This window comes from Anas acuta, chromosome 3 (assembly GCF_963932015.1).
Source record: "Anas acuta chromosome 3, bAnaAcu1.1, whole genome shotgun sequence".
NCBI lineage: Eukaryota > Metazoa > Chordata > Aves > Anseriformes > Anatidae > Anas > Anas acuta.
Window position 1 is genome coordinate 16,681,683 of NC_088981.1, and position 23,428 is coordinate 16,705,110.

At 43.9% G+C, this 23,428-nt stretch overlaps 1 protein-coding gene across 1 annotated transcript in view; it reads left to right on the forward strand.

Annotated features, from left to right (window-relative positions):
* Window positions 1-5,015: 5,015 nt before the first annotated feature.
* Window positions 5,016-23,428, forward strand: part of TOGARAM2 (TOG array regulator of axonemal microtubules 2) — a 42,772-nt gene continuing 24,359 nt past the window's right edge. The window contains exons 1-9 of the mRNA XM_068675877.1: window positions 5,016-5,237; window positions 12,103-12,219; window positions 12,714-12,839; window positions 14,046-14,180; window positions 14,915-15,211; window positions 15,672-15,886; window positions 17,468-17,640; window positions 18,841-18,887; window positions 22,650-22,840. Of these exons, the coding sequence (XP_068531978.1) occupies window positions 12,812-12,839; window positions 14,046-14,180; window positions 14,915-15,211; window positions 15,672-15,886; window positions 17,468-17,640; window positions 18,841-18,887; window positions 22,650-22,840 (1,086 nt within the window). The 5' untranslated portion in view covers window positions 5,016-5,237; window positions 12,103-12,219; window positions 12,714-12,811. The remainder of the gene's footprint in view (window positions 5,238-12,102; window positions 12,220-12,713; window positions 12,840-14,045; window positions 14,181-14,914; window positions 15,212-15,671; window positions 15,887-17,467; window positions 17,641-18,840; window positions 18,888-22,649; window positions 22,841-23,428) is intronic.

The following is a 23,428-nucleotide window of genomic DNA, read 5'->3' on the forward strand; positions in this document are numbered from 1 at the left end:
TAAATGAGCTGTTCCCACCACGCTGCCACCACCGTGGAGCCGGCAGGGGCTGATCCCATTCCTCCTTGGCTTTCCCACCAGTGTGCTAAGCCCCCCAGATTCTCTCATACTTCATTTCTGGCATCTAGTATGAATGGCTATTTTTCATCCTTTGTTATTGTCTGTTGTAGGCTAGTGACTGGAAATCATTTTCCACTCAGGACTGACAGGGATAATGTGATCTGGAAGAGGAATCATTTCTCAAAATGTCCATGGGGTCACACTCAGTCCTCTTATTTTTACTTTTTTTTTTTTTTTTTCCCCAACAAACTCAATGAAGGGTAAAGGAGATAGAACTGCATCCTGTACAATTTTATTTCAAGAGCAGCTACATAAAAGAAAAAACAAAAAGCTACCATCCCTTTCACGCACATTAAACTCAAGGTAGCCATGGAAAACTTTTTCTCCACTATAGGCACAGAGTTTGTTTGAAACAGTGACAGTGAAAGAGGGAACTTACTCATCTACCACAGCAGCCTTCTCCATGACTTTGTTCTGGTATGTAAATTCTTAGTTTTTGTAATTATTGGAGAAAAATTACTAGCCTGTGCCTATTTTTCCTTTCCATAGAGCTCAAGCAGATAATTTCTAGAGCTTTAGAGGATTTCAATGGAAAGCCATTAACAAGGAAATTGAGTCCTTTCTCATCTTGACTCAGTTTGTCTCATCTCTGTGTTGATTTTGATGATGTTCTCTGATCTGGGAGACTTAGGAAGACTTTTAGGAAATTTGGGTATCCTCTAGCTTACAGTACATTCTCTGCCAGGCTCTTATCAAGGAATTGATCAAAGCTGAAAGTGTTTTCAGGACCTTTGCTGTTTATAAGACTTAAAGAAACAACAATGCTTTTCTGCGTCAGTTTTCATAAAGTGCCCTCAGGAACATCCGTTTTCTGACCTGTGCTGTGTTACAGGGGATTACTGAGAGCACTTAGCAGATCCCATTTCCTGAAAATGGTTTGGTGGCTGCCAGATGGTAAAACGTGTGGATGTGGGCTCCTACATATACCTGTTTTACACCTTCATCTCCATCTTCTTCGCCTCTGTTACCAGTGAATGTACCTGTTGTTTTACAGATGTTGTGGTTATGCATTCGCTGCTTGTGATCTTTGAGAGCCCTCCAAATCAGAGATGCAGTCCTGAAGCCTCTGTCCTTCACCCCAAACTGGTCAGGCAGATTTTCTGCTTGGCAGATGAATGGTGCTGGGGGAAAACAGGGCTCTTGAGAAAGAAACAACTAATCCTTCTGTAGGAGCAGAAGGATTTTAAAGTCCGAGGCCTGAACTCTGCATCAATGGGGTTTGATTTCTGGTTCTTTTCAGGCTTTAATGTGACATTGTGGAAAAGCATTTATTTTTTTGTGCAGCTTTGATGTTATTCAGCTGCCTCAGTCAGTACAGTAGCTTGCCAAAACACACCGAAGCAAGTTACTGGGGATTGCATGCACTGCAGCTGTACTTCAAGGCAGCAGCACAGGTATAGCAGGGCTGCAGTTAGCGCTGTGCATTGCTCTGCAGTAAAGGTCCATGGTGTGGCATTAATGGAGCTAATGGACTTTTCCCACCTCCTTAAAGGTGCACCAGCCAAGGTCTGCCTCCAACAGATGGGTGCCCATACTCTGACTCTTCAGCTCAGTAAACCAGGCATGTGGCGAAAACTACAGGATTTGGGTTCAGTTTTCAAAATGATTTATGCTACATTCTCATAAGCTTGGGGAGAAGACTGAGGTCTTTTTAGTAATGTCTTACCCTCAGGAAAATCAGAGGCGCATGTGCATATGCGTGATTAGCAGTCTGGCTCGTGTGCCCTGCTTTTGACATAGCTGCAAAAGAATCAGCATCATAGGGAACTATTATTATTATTATAATTATAATAATAATAATAATAATAATAATAATTATTATTATTATTATATTATATATTATTATATTATATTGGAATAATATATATTAAGGAATAATATATATTATTATAATATTATATATATTATATTATATAATAATAATAATAATAATAATAATAATAATAATAATAATTATTATTATTATTATTATTATTATTATTATTATTGTTATTGTTATTATTATTATTATTATTTCCTATGTCCTTCTGCCCCTATACTTTGTTTGTGAAGGCTGTCCTGAGTTGCTTTTTTCATTTTTTCCCGTTATATAATACCTATTTTATTATGATAAATCAAATGTGATGAAGACTTGTACTAGACCGCAGCTGCTGACAGCTGGTTTCTCTGCATCCCCCGATGAGGTGCAACTTCACGTGGTTGCTGACTTTTTGGGTAGCCAGAATGAACAGATGGTGAGTTGCTACATTTGGTGGTGAGTTAAAGCCTGCAATTAGCCAATACGCAGTTAACTAGATTAGCAACATAGGGAACTGAGTGTGCTTAATTTAGGACCATATGATCCTAAACGAATTAGGTTGGAAAGCACGATGTGTGTACAGTGCCCTGAATCACCAGAGGGTGTCTCAAGGTCTGGTCTGGAAACGTGTCTTTGGTAAGGTAGGTTTTCACTGCTTAGTGAAGTAAGGATACTCAGAATAGAGATACATTTATCTCCATTTTATTTGTTTGAGGAATTTGAGGAAAATACCAAACATTCATTTCTAAAACTTATTTTTTCCCCATAGAAATAATTGAAACAAACACTTTTTCAGAGATCACATCAATTTTGTGGAATCGTTGTTTTCCATTAAAAAATATTCGGCAAGCTGCAGCCAAGATACTCTATCCATCAGTTTGAAAGTCCCTGATCCCCACAGGATAAATCTCTGGTAAAGCTTAGTTGGCAGCTCTTAATATAGCACCTCTGTAAATGAGACTAATGCCCTTAAACCCTACCTCGTTTTAGTCATTTTTTAAAAATGTCTCAGCATTTTCTCCTCAAGATGCCCTGATCCCAGTTGTTACCCATTCACAGACAGCTGTCACTGCATCAAGAGAAACCTTATTTTGCTGGTGTCACTGCAGTTTATTTACTCTAAGGCCATGAGTGCAGTTAGGAGTGGTGTTGCCTGCCCCAGTGTCTCCATATGTTTATACAGTGCTTGAATCACCTCAAGGAGATAAGTGCCACTTGTGGGAGTGCAAACTGCTTTGGGCTCATCAGAAGTTGCGATGTAGTTATAAAACTTAAGTATTACCAAAAAATGACTATTTTGAAAATAAAAAGTCTTCATACCCAGCCATCCTTTCTGTATGTCGGTATTTCAGCTTGCATTGATCTTTATAATTGGAAGAGGATTTGGAGCACAGCTTGTATTTGTTAGTGAAACTCCAGCCTTTCCTACCAGTTTGCAAAGCTTCGTTGGCACCTCCAGTACTAAATTAATAACCTGCTTCTGCTGCTGTAGGTCTTATAACTAGAAGGCCTGTATAAACTTGCTGACTTCTGACCTGTCTGCTGGGCTAATTAATGCCGGGGGCTTGGGCTGTTTCCCTCACCAGCTCAGGTGCTGAATCAGTGTTGATTGCCCATCCCCAATGCACAAATGAGGTTGCAATGGGGAAAGCCTAAGGGCTCCTAACCCAGCAGAAGTTCCTGTGAGCAAAAAAGAAGCGGGATGCGTGCTGTGAGGCTGCTGCAAAGGATCACGCTGCCAAGCAAGTGCACCATGTGAAAGGAAAAATGCGAAGAGGAATAAATAAGTAGATTTCTGACTACAGCTGCAGAACATGGCATTATTTCTATATCTGCTCTAGATGGCAGAAAAAGCCCTGCTCAGCCTCACACTCCTGCCTGCTACTGTAGGAAGATGTAGCTTGGGAGCAGGCTGCTGGTCAAACAGAGTACAGAGGTTTCACCAAATATGTCCAAGATGTATTTGTTAAAATGGAGAGGCCATGCTTCACTTCTACAGAAAGGGGGCTTCAAGGGAAGTTATTTTATTAATCAACTGCGATGGATGTTTGGTTTGTTTTCTTCCAGGTGGGAACTGGTGGAAATGCTTTGGTTTGCTACGGATAGATGGGACAGAGGGTTTGATCTAGTAGCTTGTTTTACCCCTTGGCTGTTTTGAGGGACAGTGTTATGACCAGGGTCGTGACCAGCTGTTACCAGGTGCATTTCCAGGGTGCCTGTGTGCCAGTGGACACTACTCCTTCCCTGTGTAACACATTGATGTGTCATTACAGGGTGTGCAGGTGGCATCAGAGTGTGTCCATGTGGGTGATACTGCCCCAGATGAAATGGGTCTGGCACAAAGTTCAAGGCAGAAAGGTATTCTTTTCTCCCATGATGGCTGTAATATTTTTCTTCCTCTCAGGAAATAGAAAATAAAACTTTGGCTTGCTGTTTTTCAGGATAAGAGTCTATGTTTTCGGGCTTCTCATTGGTCGAATCTAACCATCAACACCGGTATTACGGAGCAAAATGAAAAGATTACGTGCAGGTACTCAAGGCCAGAGACTGGACATTAGAAGCTCCCAGCCAGTCTTAGTCTGACTGACTGACATCTTTGCCTTACTTTTGACATTTTTGGTGATTTGATGAGGGCCACACTTTTCAGCATCGCTAGGGAACAGACTGAAGGCTGTATCAGGGAAACTCCTCTGAAGAGCTGGTACCACTGCTATTTTGCGGTATTGTCCCTAACTGACAGGTGGGTCTACTCTGTTAGATAATGCACAGTTGTAGGAAGAGACAATTCCCTGGCTTGCAGGGCTTATTGTCCTAAAAGAAAACATGGAGAAAGGCGAACAAGCAGCATTTCTGCTTTGCTTTGTTTCCAAGCAGGAACTGTAGCGGATTAAATCTTGCCTGAAGCCTGCAACAGGGCTGAGGCAGAGCTTTCCTGGTATCTCTGAAGGTCTAAAGCGGTGCCTGAGTCTGGGGGCAGTCCTCTGCCTCTTGTTTGTAGGAACGGGAAGAAGCCTTTGGAGAGAATTCTCCCGTTTCATGCAGGTAATGTCACAACAGGAGACCCAAAGCTGTGGTTGGCTCATTTTCTGCCATTCCGTAATATATAGTGTTGTTATTTTCTCATGTATCTGATTACTCAGCCTCAGAGAAGCTGAGGGACTCGCATGATTTAAGGTGACTCATTGTAAGGCTGAATCCTTTACTCCTACATTGCTGGTACCGGTGGGGTGGCTCAGCAGTGGCAGGAAGATGCTTCTCTTTGGCTTTGCTGCTGCTTTTACCAAGTGAGGCACCCGTCATCTCCCCAAAGCACAACAGGGTGGGTATGCTGCCTGTACTATTGACAAATGATTGCTAACTCTTGCGGATATTTGGTTTTGTTTGTTTTCCTGTAAGAGCTGAGTTACTGCACATTTTTCCAGCTAAAAAACTCTTTCAGTTTCCCTGCTTGCTTGCAGATTGGGCACAAGGCTCATGAATCAAAACCTGGAGAATTCCTTTCCTCATATTTTGTGGACACACTCCATTCAAGTCATTGTATAGACAGACTGAGCAGTAGCTCCTTATTTTTAATAGAGAACAGCATTTCACCTTTGCTCAAAATTTCTCTTTTTTTTATCTTAAAAAAAAAAAAGCCAACAGTGACTTTGTTATGGAAGATTCCAAAACTAGCCATGGAAATGTTGAAAAAAATATTATTTTTCATTAGAAAAATAGCTTCTGCTCTACATCGCATATTTATGCACAGCAGAGAGGTTTGAAGGTTTGCAATGGCAGTGATGGAAAACTCCTGTTTGGTAGCAGTTAGTGGAGATTGCATTAAGTGTGGCTGTGCTGCATCAGAGAGAGACAGTCTGAAGGAACTAGTTCTCCTCTTTTGCCAATTTTGCCCTGGTAGGATGCTTTCTGTAGGACTGGTATGGATTTATACCACTCTAAACGAGAGGGGTTCCAATCTCACGTCGCCTATCCAAGCAATTTACCGTGCCAGCAAGTCATCAAATACTTTATCCTGCAGAAAAGGGTGTGGAAAAAAACCCTTTCCCTTCCTTTTAAAACTTTCCATCAGATGCATTTTGTTATTTGCTATTTGTCTGGGCACCATGCAGAGCTTTAAAGGATGATTCTCATGCAGCAGCTGCATGGGGGACTTTGGAGCATGCTGCGTCTCAGAGGTTGTCCCTGCCTGAAGGCTTGGGTGCTGCTGAGCTCCCTGGGGTGCTCCCTGATGCAGCGTCTGAGGAGCTGGCTGCCAGCCCTGCAGGCAGCAGATATTCCTTGCATCTCACGCTCTGGATTTCTTCAGAGGAGTGGTTGCTATGCAGCCTTGTTTATTTCTGGTATGTGACACTGTTTGCTTGCGGAGCTGTACACCTGGACGGGGCAGCCTGCTGTCCTGGAGAAGGGGGCCGGCTTGCCAAATGGCTGTCCCTGCTTCCAGCTTGGGAAATACAGGGTCCGGAGAGCAAGAAATCCTTGTTTCCTCGTGGGACTCGACCTGCAGCAGGGCTTCTACCTCACAGGGGATTACAAGCTTAACAGCATGGAGCTAGGTTTCCGAAGTGAAGGACACGCGTGATATGGAGGAGGTTGGTGAACAGCCCTGTCCTGGGCACTGCTGCTTTGTCAGCAAGGCGGTGCTCCACTGGGGCTGGCAGGAGTGGTGCAGAGGGGCTGCTGTTACTGGGCTCTGGTGGAGGTTGCTTGGTGCAAGTGTCTTTCCCAGAAGGCAATAAACTCTGCAAGGGAGATTTACATTTATGACTTTTTTTTTTTTTTAAATCTTTTTTTTTTTTTGTTCCCTTTCAAAACATTGCTTTAGTAAATATTACAACAGCGCAAGGGAAGTTTCTTCTGCTGGGTGACTCCAGCTGCATGCCAGATTTCGGGTGTCATTTAAAGGACAGACACCCCTGAGAGGTGTAGCAGAAGTGGGGTGCCAGATGAAGGAGAAGAGATAAGGACAGGCAGAAGATGCTGAGCACCTGGGGATTTTCTCTGCCACACCATAGGAACAGAGCAAGAGCTCCCACCTCAGCTCAGGCACTGCCCTTGGCCTCCCGGGTCCCTTTGCTGCTGTGCTCAGGGAAAAGGACAGGTCCCTGCTCAGCTCCTGCTCACACTCACCTTGCTCTGACTGGGTCAAAAAGCAAAAACTGCACTTTGGGTCCTTCTCTGGCACATGCTGCTCTTTTCTAGGTAGACCCAAAGAAGATCTAAATCAAACCAACTTTCTCAATCAGCCGCTGCTGAGGTTTAGGTCAGGGTTATGTGGCTCCACCAGGAGCCTGTTCATCCCTGCAGGATGGTAATCAAGTCTGCTTTTGACAGTGGTTTAAATTGCTGTGTTTCGCTAAGTTTAACCTTGGCACCTCACTCCAAATGATGTGTGGGACAAGTGTTGTTGTTTTTTATTCCAAGTAAAGAGAATCTTAGTGAGCTTATAGGCTGCCTGGTACACAAGTGCCTGGTCCCAAAGCAATATCACTCTGACAAGCAAACTTGCCTTCAGGATAGACTCTGTTTTCAGGGAGGTTTATTATAAGAAGTACAAATCTCTGAAAATTGGATCTGGAAATGATGTAGGAGAATGAGGAGGGAAGATCCACAGTCAAAACCATTTTGAATTCTTGGTGTGTGGAGATGCCAGCCTGACGCAGCTGCAGAGGGAGGACAAACCAAACTCTCTGAAGGATTGAGATTCAAGAGCTATCTGCTGATTATCACAGGTGTTTGCAGGTTACTTTCTCCCACTGCTTCTATCTCTCTCAGGAGAGAATCTTTGCTTCACTCTTTTTTTTTTTTTTTTTTTTTTCTTTCCCTTTCTTTCTGGCAATGTCTGTGCTCCCTCATGCCTCTCAATTCAGCAAGCTGGGGCTCTGCTGCCGGGACCACTGCTGCATGACAACAGTAACCACACTCCCATTTGCGTAGTATTTGTCACCCCCAGGATCTCTGAGAGCTTTGCAAATATTTCCAAACATTGTTCTCATTTTTCAGTTGGAGATACTGACCTGTAATAAACTAAACTTGACTTGTTCAAAATCTGTGGCACGCAGAGGTCAAGTTTATAGGCTCCTAACACTTTTTGCAGGCCAGGCAGTGAATTGGCAGCAGAGCTGGTACTGCTCTGGCACAATTTTCATGCTGTTCTTCGGCTTTTTTCACTTTCAGACCTCAGAAGTGGGGGTGCCTTGGGGATGCGGTGTTTTCTGTCAGGTCATTAAGCCAGACTATAGCAGGGTTGGGTCAGCCATCTCTGCTGTGTTACATGATCATATCCCGCAGCAATTTTTTGTCCACATCCCTTTATGCACTGCATCCCTCTATGCTGCAGTATAGGATGGATAAAGGCCATCCTATGACTCATTTACCTCTTGGTGGCCTTCCTTGGTCACCCAAGGTAGAGGCTGCTAGCTGATAGGTACTAGAAAAAAGGCATTTATCTGCCTTGCCTGCAGGTTGGCTCCTCTGGGCAGAATGGTGTTGGGCTCTGAGCAGCAGATCAGATGCAAGACAGCAGCCATGCTTAGCAGGCATCAGCGTGTGGAGGCTTGGCCTCTCTGGGTATTTAAATGCCTATGGGGTTAGGTGATATCTGATAGCTTAGGTGAATGGAAACTTAAAAAAAAAATAATAAAATTCATTGATACTTGAATGGTGGACTTAGGCCCTGAACAGGACACAGGGGTGCTGAAAGGACTAGAGAATAAATTCTGAGCTGGGAACTGTTGTATTTCAAGGTTCATACAACACTAAGAACAGCACTAGGACTAAGCAGAATAGATACAAGAGTAATAAAATGGGCAATTAATCTCATCTCATTAGAGGAGATGCTCCTGCTTTTGCATGTCAGCCCTGCACTTTGTGCTCCCAATGCTTGTTACCCATAATGAAGAATTTCAATACCTAACTCAGATCCCATGATGCAGCTGAATGAAATTGTTGCAGATCACTGAGAATTTCCTTGTCTGGTGATTACACAGGAGCAATGCAGAGCCCTTAGGATGCTCACTCAGAGTTATCTCAGATTTTTGCAGGTGTCTGTGAAAACCTGCTGTAGTCAGAGTACTCCTAGTTGTTTTGTGCCTTTATGAAAGATGCATGGAATAGTATGTTAGGCCCCACCAGGAGAAAACTATGAGCCTGGGGGTGTTTAAGGAAAGGTTAGATGTGGCGCTTAGGGATGTGGTTAAGTGGGTAATATTGGTGGTAGGGGGATGGTTGGACCAGATGATTTTGGAGATTTTTTCCGACCTTAATCATTCTGTGATTCTGTATTGTAGAAGCCCTTCACACAGGAGCACAGGGTAGGAGAAATCTCTCCTTTGGGCAGCTGAGGGGAAGGACCTGAGGAGACAAGCCTGATATTTCTAAGGAAAATACTGTCACAAGAAAGTAATGCAAAGCTCCCAGGGAGTGTGTAAGCTGTCAGACTGCTGGATTAATGTTCTGAGACGTGAGACACTGGTTGGATTTGCTTTGAGTGTACGTTCATTCAGAGTGATGATTGTGACTTCTGTACCCAAGCCTTGAACGTTGGGCATCCAGAGCCTTTCACAGAGTCCTTTGTGGAAAAAATCCTATGTACCCCGTGAGGTCCTGCTCTTGGAAGGAGAAGCAGCTGACTGTCGTGTATTTTTTCTGGTGCCAGCCCCCACAGCCGTACTGCTATCAGCTGAGTTATGGGGCCCCTCTGCATGAGGTGTTCTGCAAAACCCTGCCTGGGCTTAGGGCCTTGCAGGCTCGGGGTTCTGTTCAAGGGGCACCCATAGGAGGAGAAAGAACCCTTTCAGTGCTTTTGGTCAAGGCAGGGTTATGCTCAAAGCAAAGGTGCTTCAGTGTACTTGGCTTCTCATTGTCCTGCTGTGCCCAGCAGCCACAGGAGCCCGCAGAGCGATCAATCACCTGCCACTGGGGAATGAATGCCCTTGGCCACAGCTCCAACGGGGACCGTCACACCACTCAGCATACACTTGTGTACAGTACTCAAATAGCTGTGGTGTCCAGCAAAATGCATCATTAGAGCTGTAATGAGGGTTTGTTTGAGCCCTTTTTGAAGGGGCTGGTGGGGTTTGGCATTCAGATGCGTTTATTCCCAGATCTTGGTTTGCTGCCCTGTGTGAGCTGCTGCATGTGGTCACTCTTGTTTCATGGCTGAGCAGCCCCGTTTTTCTGAGAAGCAGCCATTACATGAGCTTTTCATAGAGGCAGTGAACTTTAAGGTCTTTCAAATAAGAGACGAGGACAGAACTCATAAAAAGAACATCATGTGGGTCGCATGTGGAATTTTTAATATGATTTCCTTTGTGTTTCTTGCCATGCACAGTCAGTGGTTGAGGAAGCAAGTTTACGGATTCAAAAACTCCTCAAACCAGTAAACACAATGGTAAAAGAAAATAGATTTTGAATGTGTTACCTCAAGTGTTAATGATCAGATCATTGTGGTGAAAGAGATGGGAGCACTTGAGGTACCAAGAACTTAAAGAAGTGGAGGAGGAGGTGCAATCTGTAGCTCAGCCTTGTCATTCTCCTACAGGCTTGGGGGAACTGCTCAGTTCAACTGGTCAATGACTTTCTACTCTGTGAAAACATACTACAGCTGCATTACGGTACTATAAGCTGGAATCCAATGACAAAAATAATGATAATTAAAAAAAAAAAATATCCTGTAATCAGTTTCATTGAATCCGCACAACCAGCCTCCAGCTGTTAAAATACAGGCTCCAGCAGCTCCGATCCTGATGTGCTCTGTAGGGTTTTTGGTGTTGGCATTGACATGTTTCACGTGGCGATACTGTATATTTGTTGCACTGGGAAGCCACCAGAGAAATAGCTTGTTAGTTGGGGCAGACAGTAACGACGGTATTAAACAACCTCTATTTTCATTTACTGGGTGCTAATGAGCCAGAGAAGCTGAACATCCCGGAGGGTGTTTCCTTCGGATTAGCCCATCAGAATGGCAAGACGTGCAGTTACTGTCTAATGAAACATCACCAGGGCCTGGAGCTGCTCAAAGGCAGTTGTGTTCCCTTTTTTCCTCTTCAGAAAGCAATTTTCTAATATTTCCCCCTCCCACAAAGCCGTGAATCACTTTACTGTTCTCCTCTGGACAGGGAATGGCACCAACTCATTTTGTGTTTCTCTCAGTAATGGCAGGAGAAGATGAATCCTGCACACCCAGTGCTTCCTATAGACTACAAGAAAATTTGCCAGGGTGTGGAGCTACAGAGCATTGCAGCAATATGAACGTGTTCTACTGTCATTTGCTCGAGGACACCATTTAACCTGATTGTAAGCTTGGTTGGTGGTAAGGTGCCTAAACTTGGACAGGCATTCTTTGTTATTTGTTTTAAGCTCACAGAACACGTTAACAGGTACCTGCTTTTTCTTCTCCTTCTGTAAGAGTTTAATTGAGCTGTATGTGACTGATTTTTCTGGCTGCACTTAGCTGCCATGTGATAGTCATTCTTTTTGCAGAGCTTTATTGACACCTATGAGTGGATTTTCAAAAGCAATTCACATTTGCATCCTTCTGTTCCCACTGACATTTATAGGAGTTTTATTGCTGACTTACCATACTGACCTCTTATTCTGAGGTATGCTTTGCAAAAAACTCTCTTAGGCCAATACATTAAAAGAAGTCAAAGCTTTGTATGGTGACTGAAGCCTCTGTCAGAAGATGAAAAGAAATATCCAGAGTTTTGAAGTGAAAGCTACCAAACCAGTAAGGGAATAGACCACAGGGGCTGAAGCTGAAAAATGTCATGAAAAATTTTGTTATAGCACTAAACTGGAAAGCTAAGCATAAACTTTTTTTTTCTTTTTTTTTTCTTTTATTTTTTCTTTTTTCCCCTCGTATGTCCTTCACATCATTTCACTGTCCCACTAGTCCTGTGGGCTGTACATTCACTGGTGGGAGCATGGCAGACAGTTTCTGTATAGCTGGCATCCCTAAATATGTCATGTTATAAGCTCAGGCTTTCTGAGGTGCCATAACAGCTATAGATGGCTCAGCAACGCTAAAAATGCAGACAATTTAGCTACAATAGCAATTGTTTCAACTGCTTTTCTCTTTCCTTTCCCAGCAGGTGGCGGATTTAGAAGTATTTGGCTTGTGGTTTGAGTTGTGCTTCAAAATTACTCATGAATGTGTCATAAAAGCTTATCTTCCCTTTCTACAGAAAAAAAATCCTGTACACTGGTGGAAAGTGACAGAGACATCTTTAATTTATCAAGCTGGACAGGGGTTACAAACCAATCTGCAGTATTGATGGCCAGGCACCCCACCTTAAATGCAGGTATGTTTGTATTAAAAAGGGGAACTATTCCACACCTCATTTTTTTTTTGTTCTTGCTTGTTATTGGTGCATATCAACTTTAACACAACAGTTCCTTGTTATCAGACATGTGCAATTATGCTCCTGCTGCAGCAGCAGAGATAAGTTCTGTGGGACCAGCTCCAATGTGCTGTGCCAGGTCCAGCAGCAGTGAGTGCAGTAAGAAACTTGTCTTGGCTGTTGTGCCCATCCAGCCATGGAGACAGCAGCTGCTGGGGTGGAGCTACACTTCCCCTGTTATGCCAGCCGACAGTTTTCCTTCAGCGTTTGGACTTTCTGGACATGTTTCTGCAAAATGTGGAACATGCATAGCTTGATTGGATTCTTATGGTATTCTAACACCACCTGGCTTGAGCAGTTTCCACTACTATGTTCCACCCATGAACCTTGTGGCCAGGGCAATGCCAGGGTCCTATGGCTGTCACCTGCATTAGCAGTGTCATTTTTCCATGCAGGCTCCTGATGCTGCAAGGGAACCCACTGGCAGCTGCATCAGGCCCAGCAACAGGCAGCACGAGTAGCCTCTCACCTTGACAGAGCCCGTCATCCCCCCATGGCAACAGAAGATAATTTCACAGCAGGTAAAGGGCTACAGCAGATACAAGACTCCTTCACCTTTGGCACTACAGCCAGGGCTTGTTGCAATCCTGTTCATGCAGCTTTGGCCCAGAGGATGTTTGCTCAGAGCAGAGATGTGTGAGCCCAGGAATGCTGCTTGGTTCGGTGAGGCAGAGCATGTACAAAAGCTGCATTCAAAGCACTGATCAGGCAGCCCTAGAGGTGCTGGCTCTGCTGGCAAGAGTAATTCTGTGAGAGCCTGCATTTTCTCTCATTCTTTAGGAGTAAGAGCTTGGCCTTGGAGGCTGGGTAATGGGAAGGATACTGGCCAGGATAAAGGGCCATGACTTTGAATTTTCAGAAATAACTTAGATCATTTTTTTTTTTTTTTCTGAGCCAGGCCATGTTTCTGTTGGGGTGTGGGAGGATGCCTCTGCAGTAAGGAAAGCAGGGAATAAACTCCTGTAACAGTGAAACAGAACAAAGGAGAATGTTTGGATGGACAATTTGCATCCTGCAGATACAGTAACCAAATAATCCCACTGAATACTGAGAATACCTAGTGCAGAGTCCAAAACTTCTCTTAGCTATAGCATCTGGTGATTGTTTGTTTCCTAGTAATTTCTTTGTTGTGGATAGACATAAAAACAACCAACAAAGTTGATTGGGATTTAATGAAAACAAAACACTTTTGAACCAGTTTTGGAAGCCATCTACTTATTAGATTATTATTACTATTATTATTATTACTACTACTACTTGGTGGTATTCAAAAGATGTAGACGTGGTGCTTAGGGACATGGTTTAGTGTTAGACTTGGCAGTGCTAGGTTAGTGGTTGGACTTGATGATCTTGGAGATCTTTTCCAACTTAAATGATTCTATGATACTGTGATTATTATTAGATGCCAATTAGAATTTACAAATTCTAGAGACCTATGTAAGTTGTTTACCCTTTGAAAGGACATGAAGAAATTCCATAGCCTTGGATAGGCAACTTGTAAAACACATAATTTTGCAGAGCATTCAGCTGTCAAAATGCTGGAATGTAAGTGCCTCACTAGATAGCATGGCATAAAGATACTAAGCCTTTGAGGTCAGGACTGTAGGTTAATACCGATGTGTTAATCCGATACACAAAGTGGATATCTTTTTTTTTTTTTTCCTACTCCTTTTTTTTTTTTTTTAAAGCTGCAAATTTGTGTCATTTGTACTGTCTTTATTTTAAAGCTAAGTACCATGCCCCAGTTGCTGTCTACTGTGGGAGCATCACAAAAGCTAAACCCAGATGCAGAGCTCTGCGAGGTGGAAGCATTGATTCAAACTTGCAGCTTTGTGGCAGCAGATGGACTACTGAAGAAGAAGGTGAGGATGGAAGGGGGTTGAATGCATGATGGCCTCAGTGCAAGAGAAATCCTGATTTCAGGGACAAATGGTCCTCGAAGGTCAGTCCTTGTGTTGGCTCTGTGTCAGAGTAGGTGGCAGACAGCGAGATGCAGATGATCCTGTGTTCCTCCAGCGGTGTGCTTGGCATCATGTTTCTTTATCATTAGTACATTATGCTTTATACTTAATCCATGGTAGCCAAATTGCCAGCCATGATAGAGACTGTGGCCTGACTAAATGGTCATTGTAATGTGATATGAGTTCTGTATCTATCCTTGCTATCAGCATGTGGTCTCACTGCAGGTAAATTCCAAGTTCTTTCTCTGCTTGCCCATCAGATCTGATGTTGAGGACAGGGTGGTGCTGCAGAAACACTGATAAGGTTTGCTTGCTTGCTAAGATGTCCTGCTTTGCAGAAATAGTGGTAGTACCATTAAGGTCTTTACTAGTAGTGCTGACTGAAGCCAAGGTCTGAAATAGAAATCTTTTTCCCCCTCTTATTAGCAGGGCCTTTGACCTCTCTCTCCTGGCTTGCTAGCTCAATGCTGTTCATAATAATTAAACTGATGCTAGTTTTATGAAAAATAATAACAAACTGATCTTCTGAATTATTAAAACAACAACAGCAAACCTTGAATGCCTGACTCCTTAGGTGGGTTGATTGTAAAACAGTGAGATTAAGTAACTCACTTCCTTTTTTGTCTGATTTTCAGCTTCTCTTCAGTCTATGCTACCAACCCAGATGAAGAAGCAGCAGCCTAGTTTAGAGGATGGAGATGGGGAGCCTCCACAACCTGGGGCCATCTCTTCCCTGGAGGACAGAGACAGCAAGGCTACAGTGCATGACCTCAGTGCTGGGGCTGGAGGTGTTCTCTCCCATTTTCCTCACCCAGCCTTGACGCAGGACCCCCAAGAGAGGGAGGTGAACAGTGCTGCCCTGGAAACCGCTCAGATCAAGGACAAGCTGAAGAAGAGAAGGATGTCTGAGGGCTTGTTAGCACCACAGAGAGGTAAGGCTGTAGCCTGAACACTCTTCTGCAGGAGGCAGGGTCTGTCCCAGGCTAGAGAGCTAGCACACATTCCCAGTGAACAGATCTCTACTGAATATGCCCCCCTGCAACAACCTTCCCTGCTCTGTCCCCTGTGTAGCCCTCCTGCTGCTTGTAAGGGTGTACTGCTGTGGCACAGGGAGAGGAGTGGCTGTGTATATGTGCAGGTGACTTATTCCAAGCTGGCACAGGTCTGTGGGCTCCCTGCTGTATTGATGGGAGCCCAGAGGAGCAGGGTGTTCCTCGGGTGGCTCTGTGGAAATGCATAGATGTTGCCCACTGGCCTGCTTCAAGTGGCTGCCAGCGTGAACACTGTGCAGCTACTTACAAATTTCCAATAAACCTTTCAAATGTAATACCCAGTTTCAGGTGCTTTGTGTTTGAAGATCTGCTTCTCTTACACTTTGCGCCCACTTTGTAGGCCTGACTGACAGCAGTGACTCCAAGGAGATTACTCTGAAGCCAGCAGTTTCCAGGTCAGCTTCCCAGAGGCTCCTGGCAACCTCCAGGCCCGTGCCTCCCATCCAGAACAGGCTTCCTTCCCCGGAGCCCAGCTGGACAAGCAACAGGGAGCAGGAGGAGAATGGCTCAAGCTGTGGCGGCAGTGAAGGGAACCACAAGGAATTGATCTCAGAGGTAAAAGGGTGTAAAGTAAAGAAAACAAGCTAAATTGTATATGGTGAATTTTCAGTTTATTCTTGTAGGCAGACCTCTGAGATCTTTCCCCCATGGTGTGAGCCCAGGGTAGCAGCTGAGCCAAGGAAGAACTCAGCTGGATGCTGCATTTTCAGCTGTCTTTGCAGTGTGTGTACAGCAGGCTTTATGTCTCCAGTGTATATGAATAAGAGAATACTTCTTCAAATAGTTCCTGTACTCTCTAAGATCTCCTGTTGTGTTTTATGACAAAGAAAAACACCAGCAACCACACAGAGCAACCAAATGTGTTTAATCTGGCCAAGCATATCCTTCTACAGTTAGTAAAATACAAATATCTGTGAACCATCCGTGCTGTGTACACGGCTGTTATTGTGGACATGACAGTGTATTGGTGTCTTTTTACACCAGCTCGGTCTGGTCTAGACTGAAAAAAATGTTTGCTGGAGTGGACAGTCCTGCAAACTGAATTTTGAGGTCCAGGTACAGCCATATCCTTCTGCACGGTTACTTCTAACAATATATCTGGAGTTCAGGGGCCCTTGTGCAGCTTCATTGTCTTCCATGGGACTGCTTTAGGTGGTTAGGTGGTGGGAACTGGCAATTCAGGCCAGGGGGAACAGAGGCCAGAGCCCATCCACATAATTAGTTTTACAGGAGGGACGTGAGTTGCAGTTGTTTTGATTTTTCCATGATGTGCAGGGCAATGCAGCTCTTGTAAACAGGAAAACCAACAAAAAGCTAGTGCATTTTATTTCATCCCTGCAGTGCCATATGTATCCCTGACATTAACTCGGTTGGTTTCACTGGAGTTCAAACAGGACTTGATTTGACTCTTTGGCTATGAAAAGAATGGTGGGATACTATGGAAAGGTGTGTGTCTGCTCTGCTCCCTCAGCTGCCTTTCCTAGCCATGGTGTGGAGAACCTGAAGGGTGGCATTGCCAAGTGAAGTGATTTAGCAGGCAGAGACCTTACAGAGAGCAGTGGGGTAGAGAACTCTGCTGAACCTAATAAATGCCAGTGAGCCTGCAATGATGAATTGTGTGGGAGCTGGAGGGCACCAAAAGTCTGGAAAGCACAACAGCATCTGGGCCAAAAGACCGATGGGGAACTGTTGAAAGGGCAGCAGTAGAAAAAATTACAGGCTTGAGAAAACCAGGGTGCAAAATGACTTTGTGAGGACTTGGCTGGGATTCGGCAATGGCTGGTAGGAGCCATTCAGACAGCAATGGGATAGTGACCTAAACCCATTCCAATCCCATAGGAAAAGCTAGCAGAGGCAGCAGCATCCCAGAACATCCCATCTGCCAAGCAGATGGATGCCAGGTGGTGTAGTATGGCTGCTGCCACAGAGGTGAGCAAGGGAAGAGAGCTGTCAACAGCATGGGACATGGATCCTCCCTCACCACTTCACTTTCTGTTGCCCATTCTAGGCCAAGTGACTCCATCAGCTTGAGTTATTTTCCCACCAAGTGGTAGGCAAGAGTACAGCTAAACTGCTTGTGACATGAAGCAGGAAAGCTGCATGCTCAGGCTGAGCACTGTATTTTCCCATTTCCAGGCTTCCCTGCAGCCCCTGTATTGCAGTGATGAGGATGGGAAGAAGTCACTGGGGGTGGCTTTGATTCCCCCTATCCCGAGGTCAGCAAGACCATCTGATGGGGATCCTGGCAGTGCTGCAGTGCCTCTCCCAAGCTCTCAGCAGCTGGTTTCCCAAGAGTCCCTGGAGACAAGGTAAGCCAAGGTGTCTGCCTCTTGATACGTTGTTCAACTCACATGTCTCATCTCATGAGATTATTTTCCACAGCCAGCTTCTCCAATATGTTTATGCAAACTTATGTGCATTCACCAGGTTGTGTACCTATGGTGATCCAACATGATGTCAAAACCAACGTCATACTCTTAAATTAAGAGTGGGGAGGAGAGGAGGAGGGAGGACTTCAGAGGACCTTGAGCAGATGTTCTGCTGAACTCTGATACTAATTCACTCCGTATTTCTTGTGGTGCCATTTAGGAACTGTATTGTATGGAGCTGAATCCAGTGTCTGGTGTTGTGCATGAACTTTGACTGCAAGTATCTGTAGCTGCAAGAATATTTTAGGGTGAATATTGACTATTATATAGCTGCCTACCAAATTCATATGGCACTTTTGTAAATGTTGTTTGTATTTTCTGCGTCTGGATTTTCACTGTGGAATGAGAGCTCAAATAAATCTCTTTTTATAGGTGTATAATCCTATAGATCTGTAATATTTCCATACAACTTTAAGATCAAAGGAGCAAGGTGCTAGATAACAGTTACAGGTCTGTAACTGGAGGAATGATACTTGCTTGGGTATGTGTAGGGAAATCTAACTATCAAAGTTGTCTTAGCTGTAACAGTAAATAAGGAGTCACAGAAACACAGTTCCAATTAGAAAATTGGCTTTTAAAATGCAATCTGCTTATACTTATATACCAGTTGGAAAAAAAGATTTCCCTCTTGAGAGAGCAGGAAGGTGTAATACTGCTCTAAGGATAAAACAGTGGTATTGACACCTATTACAAGATTCTGTCATCAGCTTAAGTCACAACCAGGCAAAGTTAGGCTTCTGCAAACTGACTTAACATCTCTTGCTGAATCAGAAATGATGTCTGTAAAAGTAAGAGCCACTTAGCTCCAAAAAGGAGACAGCAGAATTGGATAGTGAAGGCCCAACTTGAAGAATCTGACTCTTGTGCTTCAGCTGGAGCTAGAAGTTTCAGCTAGAGCTGTGTGACTTTGCAAACTGAAAGTTTAATGGCAGTTCATGAGCTTTGCATATTGCTGGTTTTATGGGATGTATTTCCTTCTTCATCAGGGTGACTTTTTGCTAAGAAACTTTTCCTCCTTTAAAGCTACACCCTTCCTTTTTCTATCTCCTCATATATTCTTTTCTCCTTGATTTTCTTAAGGCCAAGATCAGGCAGCAAAACAGAAGAGAAGACCCTTAAATCTCTGGGTAAGTACAGGGCATGGCTGTCCTAAAATGAACATTGGAGTCCTGACCCGTGGTTGGCATCGTGAAAGCCATGTTGAAAACTATTCTGTAACTTTTTGCTATTCCTTGATGTGGTCGGATGGCTAGTCCAGTCCTATGTCAATGGGAAATGTGGTCTGATGTTCCAATGGAAATAACTTCAGCACAGGGTTTGAGTGGCAGTAGCTGGAGGTGTACCTTGGGGTCCTGGAAATACACAACAGGAGAAGAAAAGGTTAGCCCGACTCTTCCCCCTCATGTTTTTTTTTTTTTTTTTTTTTTCTTTATACCCCCCTCTTCCCCCCTGCATACTCTCTAATGGTACAAATATTGCAGAAAAACAAGGCATTTCACATGAAGTGAGAAATGCTCCCACTCATTCCTCGTATACTTGGAGGAAGAAACCTTCACTCAGAACAGTTTCTGATCCTGAACCAAGCCTCTTGAGATCTGAAACAGATTCATGAACACTGCTTATTTTTTTACACTGGGAGAAATAGTGATAGTGAGTCCATGTGCATTTTGCATTTACAGATTAAAATAAAGGATCCAACCTATGCAGCAATTGTCTAAACTGAGATTTCCACCCTCTTAAAGCACAAGTCTAAATCAAGTGCTGAGTAATGAACTGAGGCTTCAATTTTTCAACTAATTTGGCTTAAACCACATATGCTAGGTTTGTTATTACAGATACGTTCCCCTACTCTATCTGCAAATGTCAGTTCTGCAGATTCAGGCTGGGGTAGGAGTTTCCTGTATTTTTTTTCCCTCCTTGCATTATGACTAGCAATAAAAAAATCTGCAATACAAAATAGGGTGTGAGTTGCATCTGTGTTAGCCAGTACTTTTAAGTTGAAAACCTAAGTGACACCATTGCTATTTCTTTGCTATCTGTGAGTTTGTAGTGATGGGGGAGAGGAGAGTTTAACAAATAATTTTGCTGATGCAGAAAAAGGGATAAGATCCACTGGTATCTCAGCTCAGTGTTAACTCTGCCAAGTAACAACCATATGCTGTAGCAATGATTACTTTATTGCTGATATGCAGCAAGGTGCTGAATGTAACTAGGGAGAAGTATTGCTGAGTAAGTAAGGTGACATTTTTGCTGGATACATTCTGGACTAGAAACGAGCTATACCATTAAACTCTCTTTCTCTCATTGACCTAACCATTCAATGGGGAAAAAATCCTGATTTTAAAAGTTGTTTTTTTTTTTTTAACTACCTGACTATCACATGATTTTATCATCCGTGGAGCCCTGTAAGGAACATTTAGTTTTCTGCATTTTAACAGCTCTGCTCAAGACTATTTCAGAATGAGCTGCACTGTACTATTCCCTTTAAGAAAACCAGCTCTTAGTAAGTCTGCCCAGAAAGTGAGTTGATCTGCTACAATTTATAATGAAACTCCTCTGGGAGAATGAATGCAGCTTTGAGAACATGATTCTATTTTTGGTAACACTCTAGCAATCCTGAGCTTTTCTTCAAATGCCCTTTAAAATATTCCAGCAAAGAGGAGGAAACATAGCTACTTGCCTTTGTAGAGGCATCAATCAAAAAACAGGAGATATTTTAGTGAATGAGAAAAAGAGGATGCTTGCTGAATCAAAACAGCAACAGATAAGAAACTTTTTGGCAAGGGCAATCTTAATTTCTCTTCTCAATCCAACACAGCTACTGATGCAGCTGAAGTGCCTCTATACTAATGCACACAGCATGGGAAACAAGCAGGAGGAGCTGGAAACCACAGTGCTATTAGAAAACTATGACCTGATTGCTATCACAGAAATGTAATGGGATGAGTCCCACAACTGGAACACTGGAATTGAGGGCTACAAGCTTTTCAAAAGAAATAGTCGGGGAAGGAGGGGTGGTAGTATAGCCTTCTATTTTAGGAAAAGGATAGATTGTGAAGAGCTGCCTCTGAGAAACAGACAGGTTGAGAGCTTGTGGGTAAAAGCTGAGGACCAGTCTAATAAAGGACACCTTGTGGCTGGCGTCTACTACAGGCTGCCTGATCAAGGGGAGCGTGTTGCTGAGGCCTTCCTGTCTCAGCTACAAGAAGCATTGTGCTTGCAAGCTCTCATCCTGAAGTCAAGACCCTGAATTTTAGAAGAGTGAAATTCCAGCTATTTAGAGATCTAGTGGATGAGATCCCCTGGGACACCATCCTTAGGAACAGAGGAACTGATCAGAGCCAGCAACTCTTTGAGGATGCTTTTCTTAGAGTGCAAGAGCTCTCCATCCTCGTGTGTAAGAAATCAAGCAGGGAAGGCAGGAAACTGGCATGGCTGAGCAAGGACCTGCTGGTCAAACAGAGATGTAAGAAGGAAACACACAGGCAGTGGAAGCAGGGACAAGTGGCCTGGGACAGTGATGCTGTCCAGATGTGTAGGGATGAGATCAGGAAAGCCAAGGCACAAATGGAACTGAGCTTGGCAAGGGATGCAAAAAATAACAGGAAGGGATTCTGTAGGTACGTTGGCCAGAAAAGAAAGGTCAGAGAGTGTACCCCCTCTGATGGATGAGAAGGGAGAACTGGTAACAACAGTCATGGAGAAAGCTGCAGTACTCTAGTTTTCTTTCTCAGACTTCACCGCCAGTCAGACTTGCCATGTCTCTTGAGTCCCTGAACCTCTAAGCTGTGGCCGGGAAAGTAAAGTCCTTCCCACTGTAAGCAAAGAACAGGTCTGAGACCACCTGGTGACACCGAACAGGTACAAGTCTATGGGGCCTGATGATATGCATCTGTGGATCCTGAGGGAGCCGGCTAATCGACCTGCAAATCCACCCTCCATCATATTTGAAATATCCTGACAGTCAGATGAAGTCCCTGGTGACTGGAAAAAGGGAAATAGCACTCCAATTTTTAAGAAGGGTAGAAGGGAAGACTCGGTGAACTACAGACTGGTGAGACTCACCTCTGTGCCTGGAAAGATCATGGAGCAAATCTGGCAATCCTGGACATGAGTACAGGCTGGGAGAAGAACTCATTGAGAGCAGCCCTGTAGAGAAGAACTTGGGGGTTCTGGTGGACAAAAAGCTTGACATGAGCCGACAGTGTGCACTTGCAGCACCGAAGGCCAGCTGCATCCTGGGCTGCATCAACACAGACATGACCAGCAGGTCGAGGGAGGGGATTGTCCCCCTCTGCTCTGCCGTTATGAGGCCCCACCTGGAGTATTGCATTCAGGTCTGGGGTTGCCAGCACAAGAAAAATGTGGGCTCATTAGGGTCATTCAATACTTAAAGAGGGCTTACAAAAAAGATTGTGACATAAATTTTGCTAGGTCAGATAATGATAGGATAAGAGAGAATGGTTTCAAACTAAATAAGGGAAGATTTAGATTAGATATTAGGAGGAAATTCTTCATTCAGAGGGTGGTGAGGCACTGGAACAAGTTGTCCAGAGAAGTTGTGGCTTTCCCATCCCTGCAGGTGGTCAAGACCAGGTTGGATGGAGCCCTAGGCAACCTGATCTAGTGGGTGGCATCCCTGCCCATGGTAGGAGAGTTGGAACTGGATGCTCTTTAGGGTCCCTTCCAACCCAAGCCATTCAATGATTTTATGATTCTACTTACCAGAAGCTGAGGACTGAGACCTTTGTCATTCAGTAGACCTGAGTTTGATGGCAAACCAAGAAATGTCATTTCTACTGCCAGAGCAATATGGTATTACTCCATCTATCTAGAACAACCATGTGCTATTTGCCATTCTCATATACAATGTATTCATATCTCATCAGAACTCCGGACACTGGAACCCATCTTGCCTATTCCCCAGCATCACGTTGCCTGTAGTGTGAAGTCTGCTGGACGTTTGTATGAACCTGTAGCCACATTAACAGGTCTGCCTCTCAGCCAGGCCAAGGAGATGGACCATCTCATGAGCCCTCGTCTTCTGAGGGATGATGACTGGAGAGACAGCAATGGAAGGGTAAGAGCAGCCTTCTTTTTCAGTGACTGGTCAGTGATTGCTTCAGTGACAAAATGTCACTGAAAATCATAATATTTCTCTGTCGTGGAAGGGGGAATCCATTTTCATTGTTGCAGCAGACATGGGGAGATGATGCTATATCTAAGTCAGAAGCATTCTTTATTTATGAAGGACAATTTAGGCCAGATCTGAATGGCAAAGTAAGTCATTAGTCAGTGAACATGTGCAAAGTGTATGCTTGGAAGCAGAAATTATAATGTTGGGTGTAAGCAAGGCTGCAAAACAAAATGTGAGAGTAGCTTGTCCTTGGAATCATTGTTGTATCTCACAGCTGTCCTATTCTCCATTTTTTTTTTTACTATGTTAAGATCAGTGTTTCTTAAACTTTTTTCCTCATGACTCCTCTTTTGGACTCATCCATTCTCAGGGAACAACTGAGTTCTTCAGAAACAGAGAAGGGAGAAACAGCTACAATTACTGGCTGTGAGCATGAAGAAGTGACAAATTACCTCTTATTGCTGCTTATCGCAGATGGCTTTTACTCCCTTGCCATGGCCTATAGGAATTGAACTGTCTGTTCTCTCTGAG